The 24,649-nt window shown below is 50.4% G+C and overlaps 1 protein-coding gene across 3 annotated transcripts in view; it reads left to right on the plus strand.

Moving 5' to 3' along the window:
• The window catches only part of LOC111142840 (STEAP3 metalloreductase), a 47,210-nt gene extending 23,286 nt beyond the window's left edge, over positions 1-23,924 (plus strand). For all 3 annotated transcript variants that reach the window (XM_022496171.1, XM_022496189.1, XM_022496180.1), the window contains exons 2-5: positions 5,739-6,238; positions 8,084-8,611; positions 14,996-15,160; positions 22,201-23,924. In XM_022496171.1, the coding sequence (XP_022351879.1) occupies positions 5,739-6,238; positions 8,084-8,611; positions 14,996-15,160; positions 22,201-22,482 (1,475 nt within the window). In that variant the 3' untranslated portion in view covers positions 22,483-23,924. The remainder of the gene's footprint in view (positions 1-5,738; positions 6,239-8,083; positions 8,612-14,995; positions 15,161-22,200) is intronic.
• Positions 23,925-24,649: the final 725 nt, after the last annotated feature.

Genomic DNA, 24,649 nt, shown 5'->3' on the forward strand with positions numbered 1-24,649 from the left:
ATAAGATGAAAACAGGCAAAGCATAAGAGACTCTTAACACTAGGAAACAAGCTGAGGGTTGCTGGGGGGATGGGGTGACTGGGTGACAGGCATTAAGGAGGGCACATGATGTAATGAGTTCTGGCTGTTGTATGCAACTGATGAATCACTAAATTCTACCCCTGAAACTGATAATGATAATAATAATAAACACTTCCAATGTCAAGCAAGAAGATGTTAGTTGAAAAAAAAATAATGCTCCTACACGCACAGAATAACATGGGTTTACAAAGGAGACCAGTTACAGTGAAACGTAGTTCTCAAATGTTTCTAAATGTGTCATAGTAATAGACATGCTTCTTTATGAATACATTAAATAACAACATCTAACGGCTGGTGTGATATTTACTGTCATTTTTTTTATTTTCCCCCACCCTTACTGAAGTTTGATTGACAAAACTATATATTTAAGGTGTACAGTGTGACATACACAAGTGAGATCATGTAGTAGTTGTTGTTCTGTGTTGGCTTATTTCACATAATGTTTTCCAGGTTCACCCATGTTAACACAAACGTCAGCATTTCCTTCTTTTTTGAGGTTGAATAATATTCCTTTGTGTATATATACCACATTTCCTTTGTCCATTCATCACCAGTGGACACTTGCCATTGTTCCCATATCTTGTCTACTGTGACTGATAATGCCCTGAACATGGGGTGCAGATATATCTCTTTGAGAAAGTGATTCCTTTTTTTTTTTTTTAAGATTTTATTTGTTTATTTGTCAGAGAAAGAAAGAGCACAAGCAGGGAGAGCAGCAGGCAGAGGGAGAAGCAGGCTCCCCATAGAGCAAGGAGCCCATTGGGACTCCATCCCAGGACCCTAGGATCTTATCCTGAGCCAAAGGCAGACGCCTGACCAACTGAGCCACCCAGGCGTCACTGAGATAGTGATTCTATTTCCTTTGAATATATACTTAGAAGATGGATTGCTGGATCCTATGGTATCTCTATTTCTAATATTTTGAGGAACCTTCATGCTGTTTTCTGTAATAGCTGCACCAATTTATATTCCCACCAACAGTGCACAGTGGTTCTCTTGTCTCCACATTCTCTCCAACACTTACTGTCTTTTGACTTTTTGATCTTTCTGATAATAGTCATCCTAACAGGTTTGAGGAGAGACATCAGTGTGGCTTAGATTTGCATTTCCCTGATGACTAGTGATGTTGAGCATCTTTTCGTATACTTGTTGGCCATTTGTATGTTGTCTTTGGAAAAATGTCTGTTTAGGTCCTTTGCCCATTTTTAAACGGAATTATTTGTTTGGGGAGGGGTTGTCTTGTTTTCTTTCATTTACTTTTTTTTTTTTTTTTTTTTGGTGGGGTCTTTAGGGTTTTCTATATGTAAGATCACGTCAGTTGCAAACAGAAACAAATTTTACTTCTTCCTTTCCAATGTGGATGCCTTTTCTTTTTTTCTTGGCTAAGAGCTGTGGCTAAGACTTCTTATGCTATGTTGAATAGAGGTGGCAAGAGGGGCATCCTTGTCTTTTTCCTGATCTTAGAGGTAAAGTTTTCAGCTTCTTAACCAATGGGTGTGATATTAGGTGTGGGCTTGCCATATATGACCTTGAAGGTGTACTCCTTCACTATGAATGGAGTTTTCATCATGAAAGGATGTTAATGTTGCCAAATGATTTTTTTTTCATGTGTTGGTAGGTTCACATGATTTTTATCCCTCATTCTGTGGATGTGTGTCACATTTATTTACTGGTTTGTATATGTTGAACCATCTTTGCATCCCAGGGATGAATCCCACTGATAGTGGTATAGGATCCTTTTAAAAGTGCTGTTGAATTTAGTTTGCTAGTAATTTGTCAAAGATTTTTTTCATCTGTGCTCATCAGGGATATTGGCCTATAATTTTCTTCTCTTGTAGTGTCCTTATCTGACTTTGGTATCAGGGTGACTCTAATTTCATAAAATGAGCCTGAAAGTGATCCCTCCTCTTTGATTTTTTTGGAACAGTTGGAGAAGGGCTAGCATTAAAAATCTTCTTGAAATACTTGGTGGAAGATTTCTTACTACTGATTCAGTCACCTTACTCATTATTGGCTTGTTCAGCTTTTCTATTTCTTCATGATTCTGTCTTGATAGATGGTAGGTTTTTAGGAATTTATCCATATCCTCTGGGTTGTCCAATTTTTTGCCATATAATTGTTTGATAATTGTAGTGGTCTCTTATGATCTTTGGTATTTCTGCGGTATCAGTTGAAATATACCTTTCATTTTTTATTTGGAGTCTATTTTTTCTTAGTCTAGCTAAAGTTTTATCAATTTGGTTTATCTTTTTAAAAAACGAGATCTTAGTTTCGTTGATCTTTTCTATTGTTTTTCTAGCCTCTATTTTATTTATTTCTACTCTGCTCTTTGTTATTTCTTTCCTTCTGCTAGAACTTTGGAATAGTTCTCTTTCTAGCTCCTTGAAGCGTAAATGTAGGTTGTTTGAGATCTTTCCTCTTTTGTAAGATACAAACATCCCTCTTAGAGCCACTTTTGCTTCATCCCGTAAGTTTTGGTATGCTGAGTTTGCATTTTCATGTTTGTTTCAAGATTTTTGAATTTCCCTTTTGATTTCTTCTTTGGCTCATTGGTTGTCCAAGAGTTTATTAGGGGGTTTTTTGGGTATTGAGTTGGATACATTTTTTTATAGATTTTGGATACTACCAACCCTTTATCAGATACGTCATTTGCAAATATCTTCTCCCATTCTTCAGGTTGCCTGTTAGTTTTCTAGTTGTTTCCTTTGCTGTACAGAAGCTTTTTTCTTGATGAAGTCCCAGTAGTTCATTTTTGCCTTTGTTTCCCTTTGGCTCTGGAGACGTTTCTAATAAGTTGCTCTAGCTGAGATCAGAGAGGTTGCTACCTGTGTTCTCCTCTAGGATTTTTTTTAAGAGTTTATTTATTTGTTTGACAGAGACACAGAGAGAAAAGGAACAGAAGCTGGGGGAGTGGGAGAGGGAGAAGCAGGCTTCCCACCAAGCAGGGAGCCTGATGTGGGGCTCGATTCCGGGACCCTAGGATCATGACCTGAGCTGAAGGCAGACGCTTAATGACTGAGCCACCCAGGCCCCCCATCCTCTAGGATTTTTGATGGATTCCTGTCTCACATTTAGGTCTTTCATCTATGTTGAACTCATTTTTGTGTGTGGTGTAAAAAGTGGTCCAGTTTCATTCTTCTGCATGTTGTTGGCCAGTTATCCCAGTGCCATTTGTTGAAGACACAATCTTTTTTTCACTGGGTATTCTTTTCTGGCTTTGTCGAAGATTAGTTGACCATATAGTTGTAGGTCCATTTCTGGACTTTCTATCCTTTTTTTTTATTTGAGAGAACATGAGATGGGGGAAGATCAGAGGGAGAAGCAGACTCCCCATGGAGCTGGGAGCCCAATGTATGACTCGAACCTGGGACTCCGGGATCATGACCTGAGTCAGAGTCAGTCGCTTAACCAATTGAGCCACCCAGGTCCTCTGGACTTTCTGTTCTGTTCCATTGATCTAGGTGTCTGTTTTAGGAGCCAGAGTGTAGTATGTCAGGCAAAATTAAGTCCGTCAGAGAAAGACAAATACCACATGATTTCACTCATATGTGCAATTTAAGAAATAAAACAGATGCACACAAGGAGAGGGGCAGAAATGGAGAGAGGGAAACAAACGATAAGAGACAAAGATGGAAAACAAACTGAGGGGTGGGGGAGGGAGGTGGTTGGGGGATGGGCTAGATGGGTGCTGGGCATTAAGGAAGTGACTTGTTATATTGAGCACTGGGTGTTGTATGTAAGTGATGAATCACTGAATTCTGCTCCTGACACCAGTATTACACTGTATCATGACTCATTAGAATTTAAATAAAAAATTGAGAAGAAAAAAATTGAGAAGAAAAAGAAAAAGGACAAGTAATGTATGCCTTAATTTCCACATATTTGTAAATTTGCCCTTTTTCTAGTTATAGACCGTTGTGATCAGAAAAGATACTTCCTATGATTTCAATCCTTATAAATTTGTAGGACTCATTTTATGAGTTAATGTGTGATGTGTCCTGGACAGTGTTCTGTGGATGGATGAGAATGTGCACCCTGCTGCTTTTGGATGGCATGTTCTGTGTATATGTTAGGTTCGTTTGGTCTCAGCGGTAGTCCAAGTCCAACGTTTCTGTGCTGATTTTCTGGATGATCTATCCATTGTTGGGGGGTGGTATTGAAGTCCCCTATCATTATTGTGCTGCCATCTATTTCTTCACATCTGTTAATACTTGCTTTATAAATGTATTGTATGTCTACCATAATTTTAAGTGAGTGACAAGTTTAAATAGTATTTGAAGAACTCTTAAATAGTATTTGAAGAACTTGGGATATGGTCAGCACTGACTACCAGCACTGTTGGGGTCTGCTGCTTACGTTCATGCTCGAAGGAAATGGCAAATTTCAGTTTGAAGCTGGTGGCAAGGTCAGCAGAATTTTTCCTGCCCAAGTTCACTGTGAGCTCCTGGCTCAAGCCCAGGTTTTCCACCATGGCCACTCATGTGTCCGGCTCAGTAAAGGAGATCCCAGGGCACCCATGCAATCTCAGGGTCCCATTCACTGTCACGTCCCACTCCAGCCCCGCTCTGAGAGAGCAGAGGTCAGTGTTCATTCATTCACTCAGCTGACATTGAACTCCAGCTCTGTACCAGGCCCTGGGACAAAAACGGTGAGATCCAAAGTCAAATAATATGAGGTTCCTGCCTTCAAGCTGCTCATCTACTCAAGGAAGAGCACAGAGGTGCCTTCCCAAAATGCAAAATGTGAACAAGCACAGGGACATGTCACTCTTCCTAGTAATCAGAAAATACCCAGCGGCGGTGAGGTGGGGGTCACTCCTGGACAGTAACACTGTCCATCCATCTATCACATACTCCTCTGAAAAGAAGTATGGCACTGCATAGCATTCATCATGGAAGTTGGTGGGTTTTTTTTTTTTTTAAGCATTCCTTTTTTTCAATTTTTTATCTTTTTAAGGATTTTTTTTTCTTTATTTGAGAGAGAGAGACACAGCAAGAGAGGGAACTCAAGCAGGGGATTTGGGAGAGGGAGAAGCAGGCTTCCCGCTGAGCAGGGAGCCCGATGCAGGGCTGGATCCCAGGACCCCGGGATCACAACCTGAGCCAAAAGAAGACACTTAACTGAATGAGCCACCCAGGCGCCCCAAGCATTACTTAAAAAAAAAAAAAGAGAGAGATTTTATTTATTTATTTATTTATTTATTTATTTATTTAGAGAGAGATCATGAGCGGGGCCGGGGGATAGAGGGAAAAGCAGACTCCTTCTGAGCAGGGAGGCTGCCACAGACGCGATCCCAGGACCTTGGGATCATGACCCAAGGCAAAGGCAGATGCTTCACCGACTGAGCCCCCCAGGCACCCTCATATGGAAGTTCTATATACTTCTTTCTCAGCACTACGCAAATTTGCATGTTTGTCCCAAGGAAATAATTCAGGACAGTGGGAAGAGGGTGGAAGGCAGAGGTCCTTCCCACTCTTCTGAGTTTGTGCCCTCCTGGGGAAGGCCTCGCTCAGCCGGTACTGGCACCTGTTAACACCCATGGAGGTCTGTTGGGTGAATGTTTGACCACCATGTGGTTACAATGGACAAGTAAGAGGAAGGTGGTATGAAGGACAGTCTGGGAGCTCTCCGCTGATCAAGTTCTGCTTTCTTTCCAGCCACCCAAGTGTCAGGAGAGATGGATAAGCCACTGATCAGCCGCCGCCTGGTGGACAGTGATGGGAGCCTTGCCGAGACCCCCAGTGAGGCCCCCAAAGTGGGCATCCTGGGCAGCGGGGACTTTGCCCGCTCCCTGGTCACACGCCTGGTGGGCTCTGGCTTTAGCGTGGTGGTGGGGAGCCGCAACCCCAAACGCACGGCTGGGCTGTTCCCCTCAGCAGCACAAGTGACTTTCCAGGCGGAGGCAGTGGACTCCCCTGACGTCATCTTCGTGGCCATGTTCCGGGAGCACTACTCCTCTCTGTGTGGCCTCAGCGACCAGCTGGCTGGCAAGATCCTCGTGGACGTGAGCAACCCCACAGAGCAGGAGCACCTCCAGCACCGCGAATCCAATGCAGAGTACCTGGCTTCCCTCTTCCCCACGTGCACAGTGGTCAAGGCCTTCAATGTCATCTCTGCCTGGACCCTGCAGTCTGGCCCAAGGGATGGGAACAGACAGGTAGGTGCTGGGGGGGTATACGAGCCATCAAAACAATAAATATAAATGGCTAATTTTTGTTGAGGCCCTTTAGTACGCCAGGCTTATCTCACATCACTGTAGAGTTCCATTTTACAGAGTGGGAAACTGTGGCTCAGAAAATGTTAATGAACTTACGCACACCAGGTCCCATCGCTGGAGAACTGGGATGTGAACCCAGTTCATACGAATCTGAAACCCATGTCCTTTCTTCCATGGTAACTCGATTTCCGGGGGGGGGCAAGGTGGAAGACGCTTTCTTTTTACTATCTGGAGTCAAGAAGAGAGACTCTGCTATGAGAACGGACTTAGAAAGAGGAAAGTAACACATTTATGTGCCAGGTCCCGAGGAAGCAGGCAGGTCCCAAACTTGAGCACTCAAATTCCAAGGGCTTCCAAGAACTGAGTCAGTTTTCCAGAATAGTCAATAGTGGATTTTTTTTTTCCTGGGGGGTGGAAAATGGCTCCAGGAAATGGCCGGAGCTGCATACAGTTCTTGGCAGGAGGGGTTCCTATGAAGACAGGGTGGTTTTTATTTATTTATTTTTAAAGATTTTATTTATTTATTTGACACAGAGAGAGAGACAGCGAGAGAGGAAACACAGGCAGGGGGAGTGGGAGAGGGAGAAGCAGGCTTCCCGCTGAGCAGGGAGCCCAATGTAGGGCTCAATCCCAGGACCCTGGGATCACAACCTTAGCCAAAGGCAGATGCTTAACGACTGAGCCACTCAGGCGCCCCGACAAGGTGGTTTTTAATGCCGAAAGGATGTCAGGCTCTACATGTGTGAGAACTTCCACCAATTCGTCCAGCCCAGATGCCTCCTGTGCCCAACTCTGTGCCACTCTGTGGGAGAGCGCTCAAGGGTCTCACTGCCCCTGACTGGAGGGCCTTGCATGTAGCCTGCACCGTAGGACTCCCGTTTGTGGACAGGCAAGGAACAGTGTGTGAGGACTGGGAGGCAGGGCCTAGAAGGAAACAGAGCAGCTGGCTAGGAAAACTTTGAGGTCAGCTTTGGCCTGGTCCTACTTCATGGTGTCAGGTACGGGGAGCAGGGAGGATATCCCTGGCTGTGGGGACCACCTGCAAAGGTGCAGAGGTGAGTAATGAAGCTTCTGGACCTCAGTTTCCTCACTTGCAAAATGGGGCTATACCGACCTATAGGCTTTTGGTAAGGCGGCAGGCAGGACTACGTGTGTAAAGCCTAGCGCATAGAAGGTGCTGAGTCTGTGTCGGTGGACCAGACGGACCATAGCCGTGTGAGCAAGGCCACAGTGTTCAGAGATCCAAGGACACCACCCGGAGCTCACAGTGGAAAGCCATGGGCTATGAGTCTGGGACTGGCTTGTGTGTTGGCTGAGGGCCATGGGGGCCGAGGTACACCATCAAAGGGGACACTCATGGACTGAGGGACAGAGCTACATCCACGGCTGCACGTTCTGGGCCATATTCAAAGCCCATTTACTGAGCGAGCCCCAGAGCAGGCTACCGTTCTCCAAGTACCTATTCCAGGGGCTCCTGGGGGTTCCCCAGGTGCCATGTTGCTTGTGGTTGCTGATAGCCATGAACCGGACAAAACCCCTCATTGTTGGGTGAGCCCTGGGTCCTCTCTTTGCATCGTGGTCATGCTGGACCAGGGGCCAGGAGGCTACAGGGGGCAGGGGGAAGAGCCTGGGCTGGGAGTCAGAGCCACCTTCTGTGCTGTGGCTCCGTGGCCTCAACTTCCTCTGCTGCTCAGTGAGGAGCTGTGTGGAGACACTGCCCCCCAGTCCCTGCTCACCCCTGTGGCCTGTGACCCCGTCTGATTCTCCCCTTACCTCCTGCCACAGGTGCCCATCTGCAGTGACCACCCGGAAGCCAAGCGGGCGGTCTCGGAGATGGTGCAGGCCATGGGCTTCATGCCTGTGGACATGGGGTCCCTGGTCTCCGCCCGGGAGGTGGAAGCCATGCCCCTGCGCCTTCTCCCAGGCTGGAAGGTGCCCGCCCTCCTGGCCCTGGGGCTCTTCATCTTCTTCTACGTCTACAACTTTGTCCGGGACGTCCTGCAGCCCTATGTGCGGGATGGCAAGAGCAAGTTCTACAAGCTGCCCGTGTCCGTGGTCAACACGACGCTGCCGTGCGTGGCCTATGTGCTGCTGTCCCTGGTGTACCTGCCCGGCGTGCTGGCGGCCGCCCTGCAGCTGCGCCGTGGCACCAAGTACCGCCGCTTCCCGGACTGGCTGGACCACTGGCTGCAGCACCGCAAGCAGATAGGCCTGCTGAGTTTCTTCTGCGCCGCGCTGCACGCGCTCTACAGCTTCTGCCTGCCCCTGGGCCGCGTCAACCGCTACGAGGTGGTCAACCTCGCCATCAAACAGGTACGGCCTACGTGTGTAGCCACCACCCCACCCCCAGCCCGCGGGGTCCTGCCGGGGCGGCTGCACGAGATGCCGAGGACTGGTGAGCCAGGCGGGGTGGTGTCGATGCTGGGGGATACAGCCCAAGGCTGGGAGCAGTGGGGGGGATGGGCACAGGACAGTTTCAGAGGTTCCGCAGAAGGACCTGGGTGCTAAGGAGAAAAGCCAAGCAGGGGAGAGTGGGGGAACTGTCTTAAAGCTGGTTAGAAGGGAGGCCTTGCTGAGGTGGTGACAGGTGAGCAGAGGCGGAAGGAGGTTGAGAGCGGCCAGCTGGCCCAGGGAGCAGCCAGAGCAGAGGCTCTCCGGTGGGAGCATCCAAGAGACCAGCGAGGGTGGTGGGCTAGGCCTGAGTAGTTGAAGCCAGACCGGGGAGGCCCTGAAGGCAGAGGAAGGGCTTTGGCCTTGGGCTCTGAGTGAAGCGGGGAGCCAGGGAAGGGTTTTGAGGAGGGGAGATTCTCTGCCTAATGTTTTAGCTGGCCTGCTCTGGCTGCTGTGGGGAGAACAGGCCGCAGGGGGCAAAGGCACATGCCAGGAGACCCACTGGGTGCCCGCGTAGGAGCCCAGATGAGAAGTCATAGGGGCCCGGAGTAAGGTGGGAGCAGCAGAGGGCAAGAAAGTATTGAAGGCAAATTTTGAAGCCAAAGTGCACAGCATTTTGAAATAGAAGGTATGTGGGATGGTCAAGGATGACTCTGGGTTTTTGGCCTGAGCACCTGGATGGAGGCAGTCGCCATCAGGTGAGGTGGGGAAGACCGCAGAAGCAAGCTGGGGAGTTGGGGGACTGGGGAGAAGTGTTAATGATTCATTCATTTAGGAAACCCTATGGTGCTCTTTGCCAGCAGGATTCCTGGGGAATGGAGGGCCTTTAGGCCAAGCTAGGTAGCAACACAGGCAGCACCAGTGGGCACCTGTACCCACAGAAAAGGGCCCCCTGATGATCCCCCTGGTTTACAAAGCTTACAGGGCCTGATTCTGAGTCCCAGGCTCCAGTCTATAAGCAACATTGCCTTTCTTTCCCCTACCATGTGCTAATGCTACCTCTAGTCCCTGGCCAGGCACATGGGTCCTTCGCACTGCAGGACACTAGTCACCCACTGGAGTTTGGCCCAGGTGCCAGTGAGACCCTCATTCCAGCCCAGATGGCCCCTGCAGTTCCTGTTCTCGCGTGGGAGACAGGGATCTCCTCAGGTAGACCCACCATGTAGCCATACCCCAGAAGCCCAGCAACCTCCCAGAACGGGACCTGGAGGCAAGTCTGGGCCACTTCCAGAGGACCATGGACCTCAGCCCCCCATTCACTCTTGGGGATCCCCTGCTGGTAGTTTCCCAAGTGTCCCCATCCTTCCCTACCCACGGACATCTGGCATCATTGCATCTGTGGGCTGAGGCTTTCCCAAGAGAAAGGAAGAACCCCAGACTGCAGGCGGAGAAGCAAGACGTCCACTGGAAATGAGAAGAAGGGAAAAATAATAGGGCACAAAACTTGAAAAACAACATGCTGCATTCCAGGCACCATCCTAAGTGCTTCATGGACTCCCCAGGAATTCATTTAACCCTCATTCCTCTAATGCACGTGCTAGGCTACCCTTATTTTATAGGTGAGCAAATGGAGGCACAGAGAGGTTAAGTCACTTGACCAAAGTCACACAAAGTAGCTGAGCTGGGATTCAGATCCAGTCGTTTGACTTCAGATCCTTGCTTAGATCCTTACTGCTTTATTTGGGGGAAACTAAGTCCAAATGAACAGTTGAGTAAATGATCCCAGAACTCAGGTCATTCACTCATTCATTCCCTGAGCACCAACTCTGCCAGGCCCTGAGGCTGCAGAATGGCATAAGACCCAGCTTGTCTGTTGCTGTCCTGATTCTGCAGTGGGAGTAGGGTGGTGAAAACGCCTGAAGGCCAGAGCCCTAAACTCTTGCTCTCCGGCATCACTAATTAGAACAGAGACCTTGACCTTCAGCAGGTCACAGCCCCCTGGTTTGTCCTGAAGGCCCTAATGCAGAGTGAGGCCTCTCCCACTGCTTCTGTTTGTGATGCTCTTTGATGATATTTTCTTCTAAAATGAGCCAGCCCCGCTCAGCAGGAGGCTCTGCGTGGCTTCTCAGGGATTGGCACAATGTCTGCTGCCCAGGAGGTGGCAGATCTGGTGGCAGGTGTTTCAGGCAGTGGGTGGAGAAGAAGGTAATTCCTCCTCCCCTCTAGAGCACAAGGCAGACCCTTGCGCCCCCCTTCTCCCATCCGCCCTCTGATTGCCATTCTCTCCATTCTCTCCCCTGCCAAGGCTCTACTTGATGTTGTATTAACTCCGTTTGCAAATAACCAGAGCGCAGAGGGCCGAGCCCTGTAGGGCTGCAGGCGCATCTCCCCACCATGGAGGTTGCCAGGCAACTGTCACTCCCACAGGACAGCATCCCTTGGAGACTGTGAAGCCCTGTCATGCACCGGGCTTTCACTTGTCCTGCAGATTTCTGGAAGGAGCTGGGGCTGAACCCAGGGCATACGTGAGAGTGTTGGGGAGGAGGAGGGGTTAGAGGGAAGGAGCGGGGAAGAGGCCAACACTGGGCAGGGCAGCCCAGCAGCTGGAACCTGAAGGAGTTGGGGGAGAGGCTGGGTAGTCTGTGGCCTCAGGCCCTGAGACTGGGCAGATGAAGCTGCTCGGTATTCAGCCCTGACTTCAGGCTCCTGCCTGTCCCCAGGCCATCCTCAACAGGGCCTCCAGGGAAGCCAACACTCACCACCCTGGCAGGGAAAGGGACCACCGTTAGCCTGGGCACAGGAAACGCTCCACGATTCCCTTCAATCCCCTGAGTCTGCAGATTTGGAAACAGAGTGGTATCCTAGCCACAGTCCCTGAGACCGTGTTCATCGACAGTAGACCACCTTACAATACCTAATAGTTGCACGGGGCTTTCTGATTTGCTTGTGTGGCTCCCTAGAAATGCTTTTCAAGATCAAAATCAAAGATCAAAAACAAAAATCAAAGAAAACGATTAACCCACACACTGTTTTCTCCAACCACTTACCACCACCCTCCTTCAGGCGGTTGGAGAATCTAAAATTTGCATCTTACCTTGTCCCTGTTGCGAAGCAGCTCAGTGATCCCCCACCGTCCTCAGGGTAATGAGAAACCCTTCACAGTGCAGTGGAGTTCTCCCCCCTCCCCCACCGCTGGTCCTGTGACACTCAGGTCCCGTGTTGCCCACTGACTGGCCACAGCTCATTCCTCCTGGCCCGGACCCCCCACCCTGGGACACCCTGTCTGACAAACTTGTATTTCTCTTTATTAAAGATTTTTATTTATTGATTTGAGAGAGACAGCACAAATTGGGGAGAGAAAGAAGCTGTCTCCCTGCTGAGCAGGGAGCCCGATGTGGGGCTCGATCCCAGGACCCTGGGATCCCGGGATCATGAGTTGAGCAGAAGGCAGATGCTTTACGACTGAGCCATCCAGAGGCCCCCTGTATTTCCCTTGTCAACCCTGCTTCTGTTAAGCTCCTCCTGCCTGTCTTGCCCATTCCCCATACCCACCTCTATAATCTGCTGTATTTTGTCCACACTTCCATGATGTTTATTATGCACCTCTTCATAATCCCTCATTGATAGGTCTGTCTTCTGCCCCCATTCCATTCCGTGACTGTGCCTTCCACCCCTGAAGTCCATGGCTCCTGAGAGATTCCCAGTGGAACTTCATGGAGCGGCTGTTAAATTAGCAACCGTGAACCCAATACCCGGTATCTCTTAGGGGGAGGACATGTAGAGCTTAGGGCAAGAACTAGTCTAACTTCTAGCTGCTGTTAAAAACAACGGCACTGGGCGCCTGGGTGGCTCAGCCAGTTAAGCGTCTGCCTCCGGCTCAGGTCATGATCCCAGGACCCCTGGGATCGAGCCCCACATCGAGTTCCCTGCTCGGTGGGAAGCCTGCTTTCCGTCTCCCACTTCCCCTGCTTATGTTCCTGCCGTCTGTCTCTCTCTCTCTCTCTGTCAAACAAATAAAATCTTTAAAAAAAAAAAAAAAAGCACCAGCCATTTATTGTGCTAATCACCTACTGTGTGCCAGTCATAGGGGACTCACTGCACAAACATCGTCCTTTTCTTCCTCTGTGATAACAGCCAGAAAGAGGCGGTGGTGCAATTAGCCAGGGAAGGGACTGCCCAGGGTCTCGTGACTGCCCCCTCGTGGCAGCATTGGCATGGCACCCAGTTCTTGGGACTGAAGCCATTCATTGTTCATTACCAAAGGCCACCCTTTCCACATCCTGTGTCCACTTTCTCTGGGCTAGCCTGGGGGTCAGCCCCACGCTCTCACCACCTTTGGGACAAGGAGAGGGGCTCATGCCACTGACCATCTCAAGCTGGTCCTCCTGCTCCTGGGTTCTTCAGGCCGGAGCCCGCAACCCACAGGGAAAGGAAATCCTACATGTGAACAGAGCTATTCTGTCTCCTATTGGCAACCACTATCCTTGTCATTCTCAAGGTGGCCAGCTGGACTAGCTGTGAACCTGGGAGAATTACCAGGGGAATGTAGAGCTGCTGAATAGACATTCCAGGTAGCCGTGGGTGACCCTGGGCACCAGAGAGCCCTGAGCCCAGCACAGTGGTCCGGCCAGGTAGCAAGAACCCCACAGGCTGTTGAAGGCGGCCAGGGTGCAGATCCTCACACAGGTCCCTTGCCACCCATTGCTCGCGGGTCCACCTCACCCCACTGCTTCCCAGAGGCATTGCAGAGTGGAAATTATTAGAGGAAAAAACAAAAACCAAAAACCAAGATATTTTGCAAGCGAGTGTGGTATGTGAGTGTAGTCATCCAGACTCTGACTTGTGACAACTGCCTGATCTTACCGAAACGCAGACTAATGAAGTCTGTTGGAAGAACAAACAGTTTGCAGTGAGTTGACTGACTTAGTGGTAGTTGTCAACACCATGAAGGGGTGAGTAAGACTTGGAGCTGCGTTACGCAGGAGACCTCTCCGCCCTGTGCAGGGCAGTGTCGGTCAGAGCCCTCCCGCGAATGCCAAGGTGTGCTTGGTACACAAGCCCAGTTACGGGATCGGGACTGTGGACATCACCTCTTCCAGCCCGGGGTTGCCCACAGTCACATACAACTTGCGGTCAGGATATGAACCTGAGTCCCCAGACTCCTTGGTCCTTTTGTGGCTTAAGGACACCGACACGAGCCAGCCTCCCCCAAAAACAGAACTGAAGACATCGTGTTTCTCAATTGCAGGAAAAGTACCCATTTTCTCAGTTTCTTTAAGCTTTGTGTCATCAGCTTTTCAAAAATTTCGCTCAGCCCACTGGACTCATTTTTAATATTATATCTGGTAACTGGGCCTGGCTTATTTTTTTTCCCCCTGCTGAAAGAGTTTCTCACAAACTTGTATGAGTCATTCTGTTTTGCACAGCAGAGACCTGCCTGCTAAGGCAGAGTCACATTTCCAAATAGAAAATACTGTTCCTTGATCTGCTGCTAGAGTGAAAGTACGAGCATTTCATGGGGTTTCTCAGAGAACACCTTGATTTCCAGGAACTCTGCTACCTGGTCTAGTTGACAAATGACGGTTCCAATGAAAAGACCTTAATAAAAGCTTCCTTGAGTGTGTGTGCTGTACGAGGAAGTGCCGGCTGGGCTGGGAGTGGGGAGGTGGGCAGTAGAAACCTCTGGGCCCGCAGGGGCTCCCTGATTTGTGTCTACCCCTAGCTCAGTGGGGACTCCCAGCACTCTGGGAGGCCAGGCACCCTGGCTCCCTGCAGCCCAGGGCTCAGCACACAGCAGGTGCCCCATAAGTACTCACGACTTGGTGATGGTGATAGATGTCAGTCTCTGTTGCCTGGCAATGGTTGAGCCAAAACTCTGTTCCTCAGCGGAAATGGGGAACTGAGTGGGAAGTCGGGAACTGGTGGCTTTGAGTCAGGAAACGTGGAGGGGTTTAGTGTCTCTGTGTGTCTTTGTGTGCCCTGAGTGGAAGCCGGTGGTCTGCATGGCTGATTGTACTGGGTGACTGACCCCAGGAAGATTTGAGAAAGCCAAGACCCGGACTGCCTGGGTCCCCACCCCGGCTCTGCCATCTACAGCCCTGTGTGTCACCTTGGGAAAATTACTTGATCCTCGTGCTTCATTTCCCTCATCTGTAAAGTGGGGATAACAGTGCCCCCGACCTCTGGGGTTGAGGATTAGGTGAGCTAATGCCTGAAAAGCACTTAGAGCAGGACCAGGCCCATGTGGGACATGGTGGGAATGTTAGTCATTCCGGTGTTTCCCTAGCCCTACAATACCCTCTGGCTCTCACCCCAGGGCACGAACCTCTGCCGCTGTGCTCATGGTATTTCCTCCACCCACGTCAGGTCTTGGCCAACAAGAGTCATCTGTGGATCGAGGAAGAGGTCTGGCGGATGGAGATCTACCTCTCCCTGGGAGTGCTGGCCCTTGGTACACTGTCTCTGCTGGCTGTCACGTCACTGCCCTCCATTGCAAACTCGCTCAACTGGAGGGAGTTCAGCTTTGTTCAGGTAAAGCAGTTCTGCCTGTGCTGGTGAGCGTCAGCCCGTTTGGCCTTGGCCCTGACCCTCCGTGAACCCTCTTGGCTTTATAATCTGTGCGACAGGACTGCTCTGTCAGACACCAGGGGCTTCCCAAGCCTTGAGGGCTCCCCGACATCTCCTGATAAAGGGGCTACAGGATAAGCTCGTCCTCGGGACATCTGGGGAAGCCAGATGTAGACATGTGAAAGAATTAGACAACAGAACAGTGAACCCTGAACTAAAACATTCTCCGTTCCTACAGTTCTTGATCTTTCCAAACAAAATTCCATGATGTACCGTCATTGTGTATCTCACTGGTCTAGCCTAGGAGTCAGTGAGCCAGTGAGTGAGCTCGCTGACCACTCAGCAGCCTCCTTTCAACCAGCTCTGTTGTCCCCTTTAGGCCCAAGAGGAGGTGAGCATTAAGATCACCCATTTACAGGGGATAAAACTGCACGTCCCAAAGGACACCATTCCTGTGACACACCCAGAGAAAAGGAGACCTGTAGTCTAATACGCTTGAGAAAAGATTTGCTTCCCTAAGAGATTCACAGTGTGCTTTTGGGACATTGAAGATTCTAGTAACATCTACAACAAACCGACCTTGTTAACCAGACTTCTTTGACCATGAACACTCTCCTTCCCCCCGCTTTTGCAGGTTTGGCTTTTTGCTTTGTTTCTGGTTTTCAGACAACAGCAACTGCATTCCACCAGACATGGTTTAGGAAATGCTGCTAAAGGGCTCGGGGCCTTTCTGCAGGTGTTCTTTCGGGAAGTGTTTATTGGGCAGTGACTGCATGCCAGGCCCCGTGGTAGGCCTCCGGTGTGATAGGGAACAAGACAAGCACAGCCACATTTCAGTTACAAGGATGACTGGGACAGGGAGCATTTTCATAATGCTTTGGCATTCCCCCACTGTTCTCTATATGGAGTACTCAGTCAGCCCCCCAAATGTTGGTGGATTAACTCATTCCTCCGTGGAGGGGTGCTGACTAATGCTACATTCTGTCATTGATACTGGATTGGGGCAGAGAACAGCGCTCATATCCACCCCCAGTATCAACACAAATCTGTCACGTCTCTTCTCTGTATGTTGAGGACACAGTACAGGATTCACAGAGGGACACTGACCGTGCAGTGCTCTTATGCAATCCAAATGAATTGTTCCCGATTGATGACACTTACATTCCCTAGAACAAAACACAGTTGTGGTTGTTTGGGCTTTTTTGGGGTTTTGGGGGGTTTTTTTGAAGTATGTCTGTTTCTGAACGTCACTGGCTTTGCTCATCTCCAAAGGTCTCTGGAGGAATGCTCCGGGCTGACACATGCCAGCAGCAATGGGGGAAAAACAGAATTTTATTTATCTGCTGTTAATCCTCTTGGGTCGCACACCCAAATCTCGGATTTTCCTGTTCCTGCTTGGAGTATCCTGGAGTGCATGGTTTATCCGCAATTAAAACAGACTGCAGGTCGCTCCCCTCACCGAGAAGTTGCTCCACTAAGCAGCCATAGACTACAAGCCGGGCTCTGGCTGCTGGAGAAAGCCCAAGGATTTGATTTTGTTAGCAAAAGCGGGCTGGAACCTTCTCGGGCCGTGCGCAACTTTACATACTGAAGAGCTGGAACGTAAATATGTTAGTCCCTCGGCCACGGCCAGGGGAGGCAAGTTGCAAGGCCGGGAGATAGGTAGAGAGGCAGGGTTTTACTTGGGAAAGTCAGACGCCCACCTTCTGTCCATGAAAACAAATGCTCTGTCTCCTGAGGGTGCTAATATGGGGAGGAGGAACTGTCAGCACCCAGGGCCTGGAGTCCAGCTCTGCCTCCCCCGTCCCAGCTCTTGAATCATGGGCAGGTGACAAACGCCCCCTGAACCTCACCTCACCTGTAAGGTGTTCATGCCTGCAGAGCTGTGGTGAGAGACGACATGTGGAAGAAAGTAGAAAGCATCTTGCTACCATTCTTAGGGTATGTGGCCACGTTTCCGTTATCCCTGACTAAGCTACCAATGTCTGAGTTCACAAGAGGCCAAGAGACTCCCGCCCTGAACATCAGAATGGTCCAGGGCTGGGTTTGCAAACTGTGGTCGATACTCACTGGTGGGTCGTGAAATGAATTCAGTGGATCACAGCCAGCTTTTTTAAAAATGAAATAGGACAGAATGTTACAAAAATGTCAGCGGGCTTTGCATGTCTTAAGGAGAGGTTTTTTTTTTTTTTTTTTTCAATTATATTGATTTAGTAGTTGTATTTACATATGTGGTATACCTGGTTGTGTCCGGGACAGTAATGAAAAATGTGATTCTTAACTACACGCCACCATCTCCACATCTGAAGTCACAAGGCTCTTCTGGAGAATTACAGTTACCCAGACCCACCCCTGACCTCAGGACTCAGATGCCCGAGAAGTCTGTTGTTGTGAGCTCCTTGGGTGACAGGTGTACGTGTGTGCTAACCGCTGAGGTTGCGGAGCCACTGGATTCCGGGTTTCAGTCCCAAGCTGGCTGCCTGGACCCTGTCTCCTCCCGCTGCCGCACCCGACCACCTCGGGTCACCACGGTTGAGCCGCTGGCCATGGAGACCCATGCTCCCCGATGCGCTTGGCCTGACTCCTGGGTCTCTGATGATTTAGGGAGCTGAAAGCCACCAAAACAGCATGTTGACTCTGTGGTGGTGACTTGTGCTTCTGTTCATCCTTTTGTTCCTGAGGCTGTTCCCCAGGTTTAAATCTGGGGGTTTGTGGTTAACGGCTGTACGGCTTTGGTTTGGTCCCGGCTATGCTGACTGCTCGAAGTTAGCCAGTTAAGCTTTGTCGGGTTGCCGAATTGCCAGGTCAGGGCCGCTCGGAGACATCGGGGTTCTGCTCTAGCAGCTCAGTTCTGCCCCAGAGTGAGAGGGACTTCCCGTGACCTTGCCCACGCCAGCCACCTGCCTAAAATAATGACAGAGACCATCTCTGACCCCAGCTTCATGAATGACTGTCCGCAGCCCCTCTATGCCACAGTAATTGACCAGGAGCAAGAGACACTGGCAACCTGGCTGTTTCTTTTTTGCTAACAAGCTTACATACAATGTAAATGACCTCAGCTTGGTGAGTTCAGGGGTTGTCGAGGTTGGGGGCAGGGCAGTGTGGGATTTTCATATTGTTTCCAAGGAGAGCGTTTTAGGAAAATGAACTCACTGGAACCATCCAGGCGTCCCATTGGGATTACAAAGTCCAAAGGCCCTTTGTTACTGTCTGATCTTTGGCTGTTAGCCCTCTCTGTAGACCATTAGCCCAAGGCTGGGGCTTCCTGCCATCTGTCACTGTGGAATTTGGGATGGCAAAAGGATGGCGATGTGGGAATGGGAGCCGCTATCTCGGTGCCCTCCCAGCGCACATCCACATTGTCTGGCACAATCCATCCCTCCAAATTAGGGGCTAGGGACGGTGGTCCACGTGGGTCAAACCCTGGAGCTCCAGGGCATGTCACTAAGGGAAATACTGAGGCCTCCCCGGGGACCACCAGGGCTCGCTCCCTTGGCCTGGGTGGGTTCTTGTTGCTTCAGCATCTGAGGAAGCCCCAAGTGCAGAATGTGGGCCCATCAAGGGCTCAGTGGATCTTTGTGGAAGGATATATAGGATCAGGTCCATCGTAATCTGTAGCCTGGGCAGGGGGGCACACACACGGGCTTCTCATCCCTGACACTGGAAAGGCTTCCGTGAGGAGAGTCTCTTAACCAGTTGTTCTGAGTCCTTACTGTGCATGAGCATTGTCGCTGAATTCCTAAAAGCTAATGATGCGGGAGCCCCACCCCAAGCCAATCTCAAGTGCATTTGCCGGCCAGGCTTGGGCATTCCTGTTTTTCCCAAGGTCCCCGTGATTATACCATGAAGCCAGATTTGAAAAACACAGTCTCAGACTCAGGAGTAATAGGCTTCCCAGCCATCCGAGCAAAGCCCAGTAAATCCATGTGAGTAAGGGGAGCAAGGGTTTGGGGCCGGGCGGCTGGGCGGGCAGCTAGTTGAAGAGCATCAGGGTGGTTGTCCAGCTTGTTCAAGTTTTATTCCTGATGGTCAGTGCTGGGGACCTTTCCTCCCCTCTCAGTTTCTTTTTATTACAGTAAAATAACATAACACAAAGTATACTCTCTTAGCCATGAAGTGTACAGTTCAGCAATACTAAGTCCATCCCCACTGTGGCGCAGCTGTCCCCACCGTCCATCTCCAGAGCTCGTCCCGTCCTGCAACACTGATGCTCTGTCCCCATGAATCACTAACCCCCACTGTCCGCTCCCCCCAGCCCCAGTCTCTATGACTTCACCGCCTCACATAAGTGCAATCCTACAGTATTTGTCTTTTTCATGCCCGGCTGATTTCACGTAGCATCAGGTTCTTAAGTTCGTTCATGTCCCACCAGGTGTCAGAACTGCCTTCCTCTTCATATTCCACTGTTTAGAAATAGCTCATTTCCCTTGTCCATTCTTCTGCTGGTGGGCACTGGGGCTGCCTCCGTGTTTTGGCTACTGGGAATATGGGGTATCCACATGTCTCTTCAGGATGCTGCTTCCCATTCCTTGGGGGTACATGAGAAGTCGGAGTGCCGAAGTGAGTGATAATTGTATTTTCAATTTATTGCGGAGCCCCTCTTCCCCTGCCCCCGCCTTGCACAGCAGCCACACCCATTCATAGTGCGTAAGGCTTCTGATTTCTCCACATCCTCTCAACACGTGTTTTCTGGGTTTTTTGACCGTAGCCATCCTCATGGGTGTGAGGCAACATCTCACTGTGGGTTGGACCTGCATTTCCCTGAGGATGAGTGATGTCGAGCATCTCTTTGCATGCTTCTTAGCCATCCATAGGACTTCCCTGGAGAAATTTCTATTCAAGTACTTAACCTGTTTTTGAGTTGGGGTGTTTGGTTTTCTGTTGTTGAGTTTGGGAGTTCTCTATATAGTCTGCATATTAATTCCGAATCTTTCCTCAGTGTTGGAGACCTTCTTAACCCCAGTCTTCAATATCAATAGATCAGAACTTAGACAAAGTTGGTGTGGGTCAGAAGTTGAGAGGAGATTTGAAATTCCTGATAGAGTCCTCTGGAAGTGACAAGGATCTGGTTGTGACTCCCAGCCAGGGAGCCTTCGTTTTGGGGGCTGACCATTTTAATATGACCTGACTGTGTGGGTAGTAGCCCAGAGCCAACTATGGCTCTTCCCAACAGGAAATTATTAAAGACGGGATAAAAACATCTCAGAAGTTATTAAAAGCCAAGAAAGAAAACACGGAGATGGCTAGGAAGGCCAGAAACTGGGGATCTCTTAGCACCTAGTATTTTTTAGCGGTCAAAAATGCTGTACTTGGGAACCTGTCTATGAATGTAGAGTGTAGAGCCATTAGAAAATGTTTGTTTTTTTCATAAAAGTATTTCAGGTACTTCTTCCAAACAGTGTTCTTCCACGGACCGAGGTTGACCATCCTGGTGTTTGTACTGGAATGGGGGTAAGCAAGGCGTCCCCCATGCAAGGGAGGAGTGAGAATGAGGCCAGGTAGCAGAATCAGACCCACTTAGCACCGTGCCTGAAGGGAAGCACAAGCAAGACCATGTCTCTCAGCCGAGCCCTGGATCGGTGCTGACAAGCAGGGCTGGAAGGACATCCAGGAGGCCCAGCTGTAGCTTCCCTGTGGGAGGCTGCAAGCCAGCCTATGAAGAGTACCCCGAGGTACCATCATACTGCCACATTTCAGTTGAACCCTTCCAGCGTCTCCTTGGAGAAAACGCATACGTGTTCATGGCTTGATGAGTCACTGCTATTTTCATTCCTTATGTAATAAACACAGGGCTCTCCTGCCCCAGATCTCTCCGTGGTTCCTCAATGCGCCCAGTGCCTCTCCTCTGTGCCTCTGTGCCCCGCCTCTTGAGTGCCCCATGCTCTCCATCAACCCTGGCCCATCTGGACAGCGCTTCCCCCACATCTCCAGCTTTAGCTCTGGGGACCACTGACTTGTCACTGAGGCTCAGTTAGTGTCTTGCCCAGGGGTCACAGTGTCATTGGAGTAGACTCTGGAATGCCTCGCTTGTGGTCCACAAGAAACTGCTAGAGATTCCCAGGCTAGAGCTATAGATCAGGACTTCCCAGCTCCCATGGGAAGTCAGGACTGTGTAGCCCTCTCGGCGATGAAGAGAGGCCTTGGCTGGAGTGGGTGGGTACACAGAAGCCCGCCTGAGGCTCAAGGGCTGGCACACTCGCCTTCCTCGCAAGATGGTGTAAACCGCTTCCGTTTAGGTTTGTGATGGTCTCGGTCTCCGCACAGTATCCACTCCATTCCAGGCAAGAGAGGAACCTGGTGGGGTTTCCATCTGAGGTGTTGATGAGTCAAGGTGTGGGTGGGTGGGGGACCAGCCCCCACCAAGAGCATTTACATGATGCTCTAAAGCCAGGCTTCCCAGATGGTGTCAGGTTACCTGGCCCGCAGACTTGAAGCCGCCCTCACTCGTGGTGCCAGATCCACACACGGAGTATGCTTGTTACTTTGTGTTCATGTTTCAATCAACTTGAAACCAATCCACTATTTTATCTGGCCTCATCTTAGGCCAAATATGATTGGTGAAATTCTGGCTTTGGTCTGCTGGCAGACACCTGTGACTCTAGTGTACATGAAACTATGCATAAAACTTGTAAAAAATTTTTTAAACATTGTTGAACTTCATTCCATCTCAAGTCTCCTTCCCCTGGCAGCCACCAGAGGTACAAATAACACAGTTTGGGGAAAAGCAGCATCACTTTTATCAGATCCTCATGATTCCCTCGATCCTCACACTCCTGCAGGATAGAGACATTATTTTCATTTTTCTGCTGGGGAAACTGAGGCTCTCAGAGTTTAGGTAGTGCTAAGGTCCTGCACAGAGGGAGTGACGGGGCTGGGATCCGAACCCACAGTCTCAACTACCAAAGCAGCCCTCCTTCCTCTCCCTTGGCCGGGCAGGCAGACAAGCGCTTGGAGGAATCACCACGTGTCACCAGCCTGTCCCTAACCTTTCCTTTCTCCCGCAGTCCACTCTGGGCTTTGTGGCCCTGGTGCTGAGCACCCTGCACACACTCACCTACGGCTGGACCCGCGCCTTCGAAGATAGCCATTACAAGTTCTACCTGCCTCCCACGTTCACGCTCACGCTGCTGGTGCCCTGCGTCGTGATCCTGGCCAAAGGCCTCTTCCTGCTCCCCTACTTCCGCCGCAAGCTCTCCAGAATCCGGAGGGGCTGGGAGAAGGATGGTGGCGTCAAGTTTACTCTGACAATGGACCACACCTTGGCCCAGAAGACGAGCCACGTGTGAGGTGCCTGCCTCCGGCCCCAGAAACCAGACGCGGGCCAGACAGTACCCCTGGGCCTGTCAGGACTGCTTTTCTGGATGGTGCGGTATGGTGAAATTGGGCGCAGAGCGGTGGTTGGGCGTCTGAATTCCTGGGACCCTGATGTACGCGGTGTAATACTCAGAAGGGCACACACGCGGGTGTGACATAGGTGTTCGTGTAGATTTCATATATATAACGGGATTTGCATTTATACTCACTTAGTTAAAAAGTTGAGTCTCTTGAGATTTCAACTTGTAGATTTAAAAAGCCAGTGACAGTTGTTAGGCCGGCCGCTCACCCTGCTGGGATCTCTGCAGAGACGGACGCACCCTCTTTGCAGTGAAAAAGGGCAGTGAGAGGCTTGTACCTTGGTGGATTCGATCTGCTTATGTCCCCACTCCCTTTTTGCTGCTTTCCCCAAGGCTTTTGCAGAGCTGGGGCTCTAAGGGGGCAGATAAGAGCTCAACCTGGAGCCGATTCAGTGCACAGGGCTAAAGAGTTGAGACCCAGCAGGCAGAGCAGGGGCTGGCCTCCTCCCTCACTCACCTTGGGCAGCAGCCAGAGGTCAGGCGGGAGCCCCTGGGGGGTGAGCCTGGGGGTGAGCCTGCTGGCTGAACCCTGGAGCCAACTGTCGAGGGCTCCTTTGCCAGGTAGGAGGGGGCGGGGGACGGGGCCCAAGCTGATCTCCCTTGTCCTCCGTGAGCTGGGGAGAGTTTTTTTCCCTGGAAGTCCTAAGTCCCCAACAGTGGAAGCACATTGATCTCTTGTGGGAGTGTGAAGTCACCTCCGTTTGGGAGCCACTAATGAACTATCTTGAGAACAAGTGTAATTTCTTTCCCTCCTTTTAGTTGCTGATGACCGTTCGTTAAACCACTGTGCCTTCTCACCTTTCAGATCAGTAGTTTGGATATCTCTTAGGAAGGCCCAGATCAGGCCCTCTGGAAGTCAGCTGGAGAAGGAGGGGAAAACAAGGCAGACAGCGCTGGGCATCCCAGCTGAGGCTTTCCTGGGCCCAGGGCATGAAGGACTGATGATTGATTGTCTCCACTGGCTTGGGCCTAAAACATTGGGGACCTCGTCAGATGTCTTCTGCTGGTGGGGAAAGAACCTGCCAGAAAACCAGACTGGCTCCAAGTTCACCACTGCTCCAGGGAAACAGGGAGAACATGGGCGACGGGACTCCCTTACCCCCCCACCAACCCCAGGCGGGTCAAAATCATCGGGAGGGTCTTTTCTACCAAAGCTACAGACTTGAAGTGCTTCTGCCCCAAAGCACAAGAGACTGCACCACAGACAGGGTCATGGGACATGTGGCCTCAAATCCCATACCATCTCTTGCTCGTTCCTACCAAAACCTCTTTTATGTCCCCTGTGGCGAAACAGCTGTTTTTGGCTGAGCCCTCCTCCCCCCACCCCCACCCCCACCCCTGCCTCTAGAACCAGGATGATCTTGTCACCTCCACAAAAAAAGCAGCTTTGAACATAGAGGGGATGAAGTCCCAATGGAAGATACAAGTGAGGCAAATGCTGAATTCTGCTCTGAATGGGGAATGCTGGTCATGCTCATGTCTCAGGTCTTCTGGGCCAGAGGGGATCTCAGGAACAGAGAGTTGAGCCAGCAAAGGCTGACAAGACCATGCTGCAAGAAGAGGGGGCCCCCTGCCCCCCCACCCCCCAGGGAGGCTTCATGAGCTCTTCATGTCTGTAGAGCACGTAAGCGTCCTTTAGTGAAAAGGGGGGGGATAAAGCCAAGTGCAAGGATATCTCATTAGGCCAGTGACTGATGGAGGGAAGGCGGTGCAGGCGAAGCTGTCTGCTTCCTGCAGATGTTTTCCATCTGCTGCTTCAAGGCTGAGTGGCAGAAACTTGTCTTCCAAATGGGCCCCGATCCTCGGAGAGGCTTGCTGAAAAGGAGGCGGGCGAAGCACAGGTTCCAACATTTGCTTCACAAACTGAGGGCCCATCCATTTCCTGCTGGTGGGAAGCAGGGAGAACAGGGGCACCCGGGATCCACCAGGGATCTCAACCCCAGTCTGTATTGGCTGCTTGCCTTCTCTAACCCTCCCTGGGCCCCAGGGAATTTCCTTATACCAAAGATGCTGACCTTCAGCAAAATCCAGTATGCTTCCTCCCCTTCCCCCTGCCCAC

This window comes from Enhydra lutris, unplaced genomic scaffold, assembly GCF_002288905.1.
Source record: "Enhydra lutris kenyoni isolate GAN:26980312 unplaced genomic scaffold, ASM228890v2 scaffoldscaffold1, whole genome shotgun sequence".
NCBI lineage: Eukaryota > Metazoa > Chordata > Mammalia > Carnivora > Mustelidae > Enhydra > Enhydra lutris.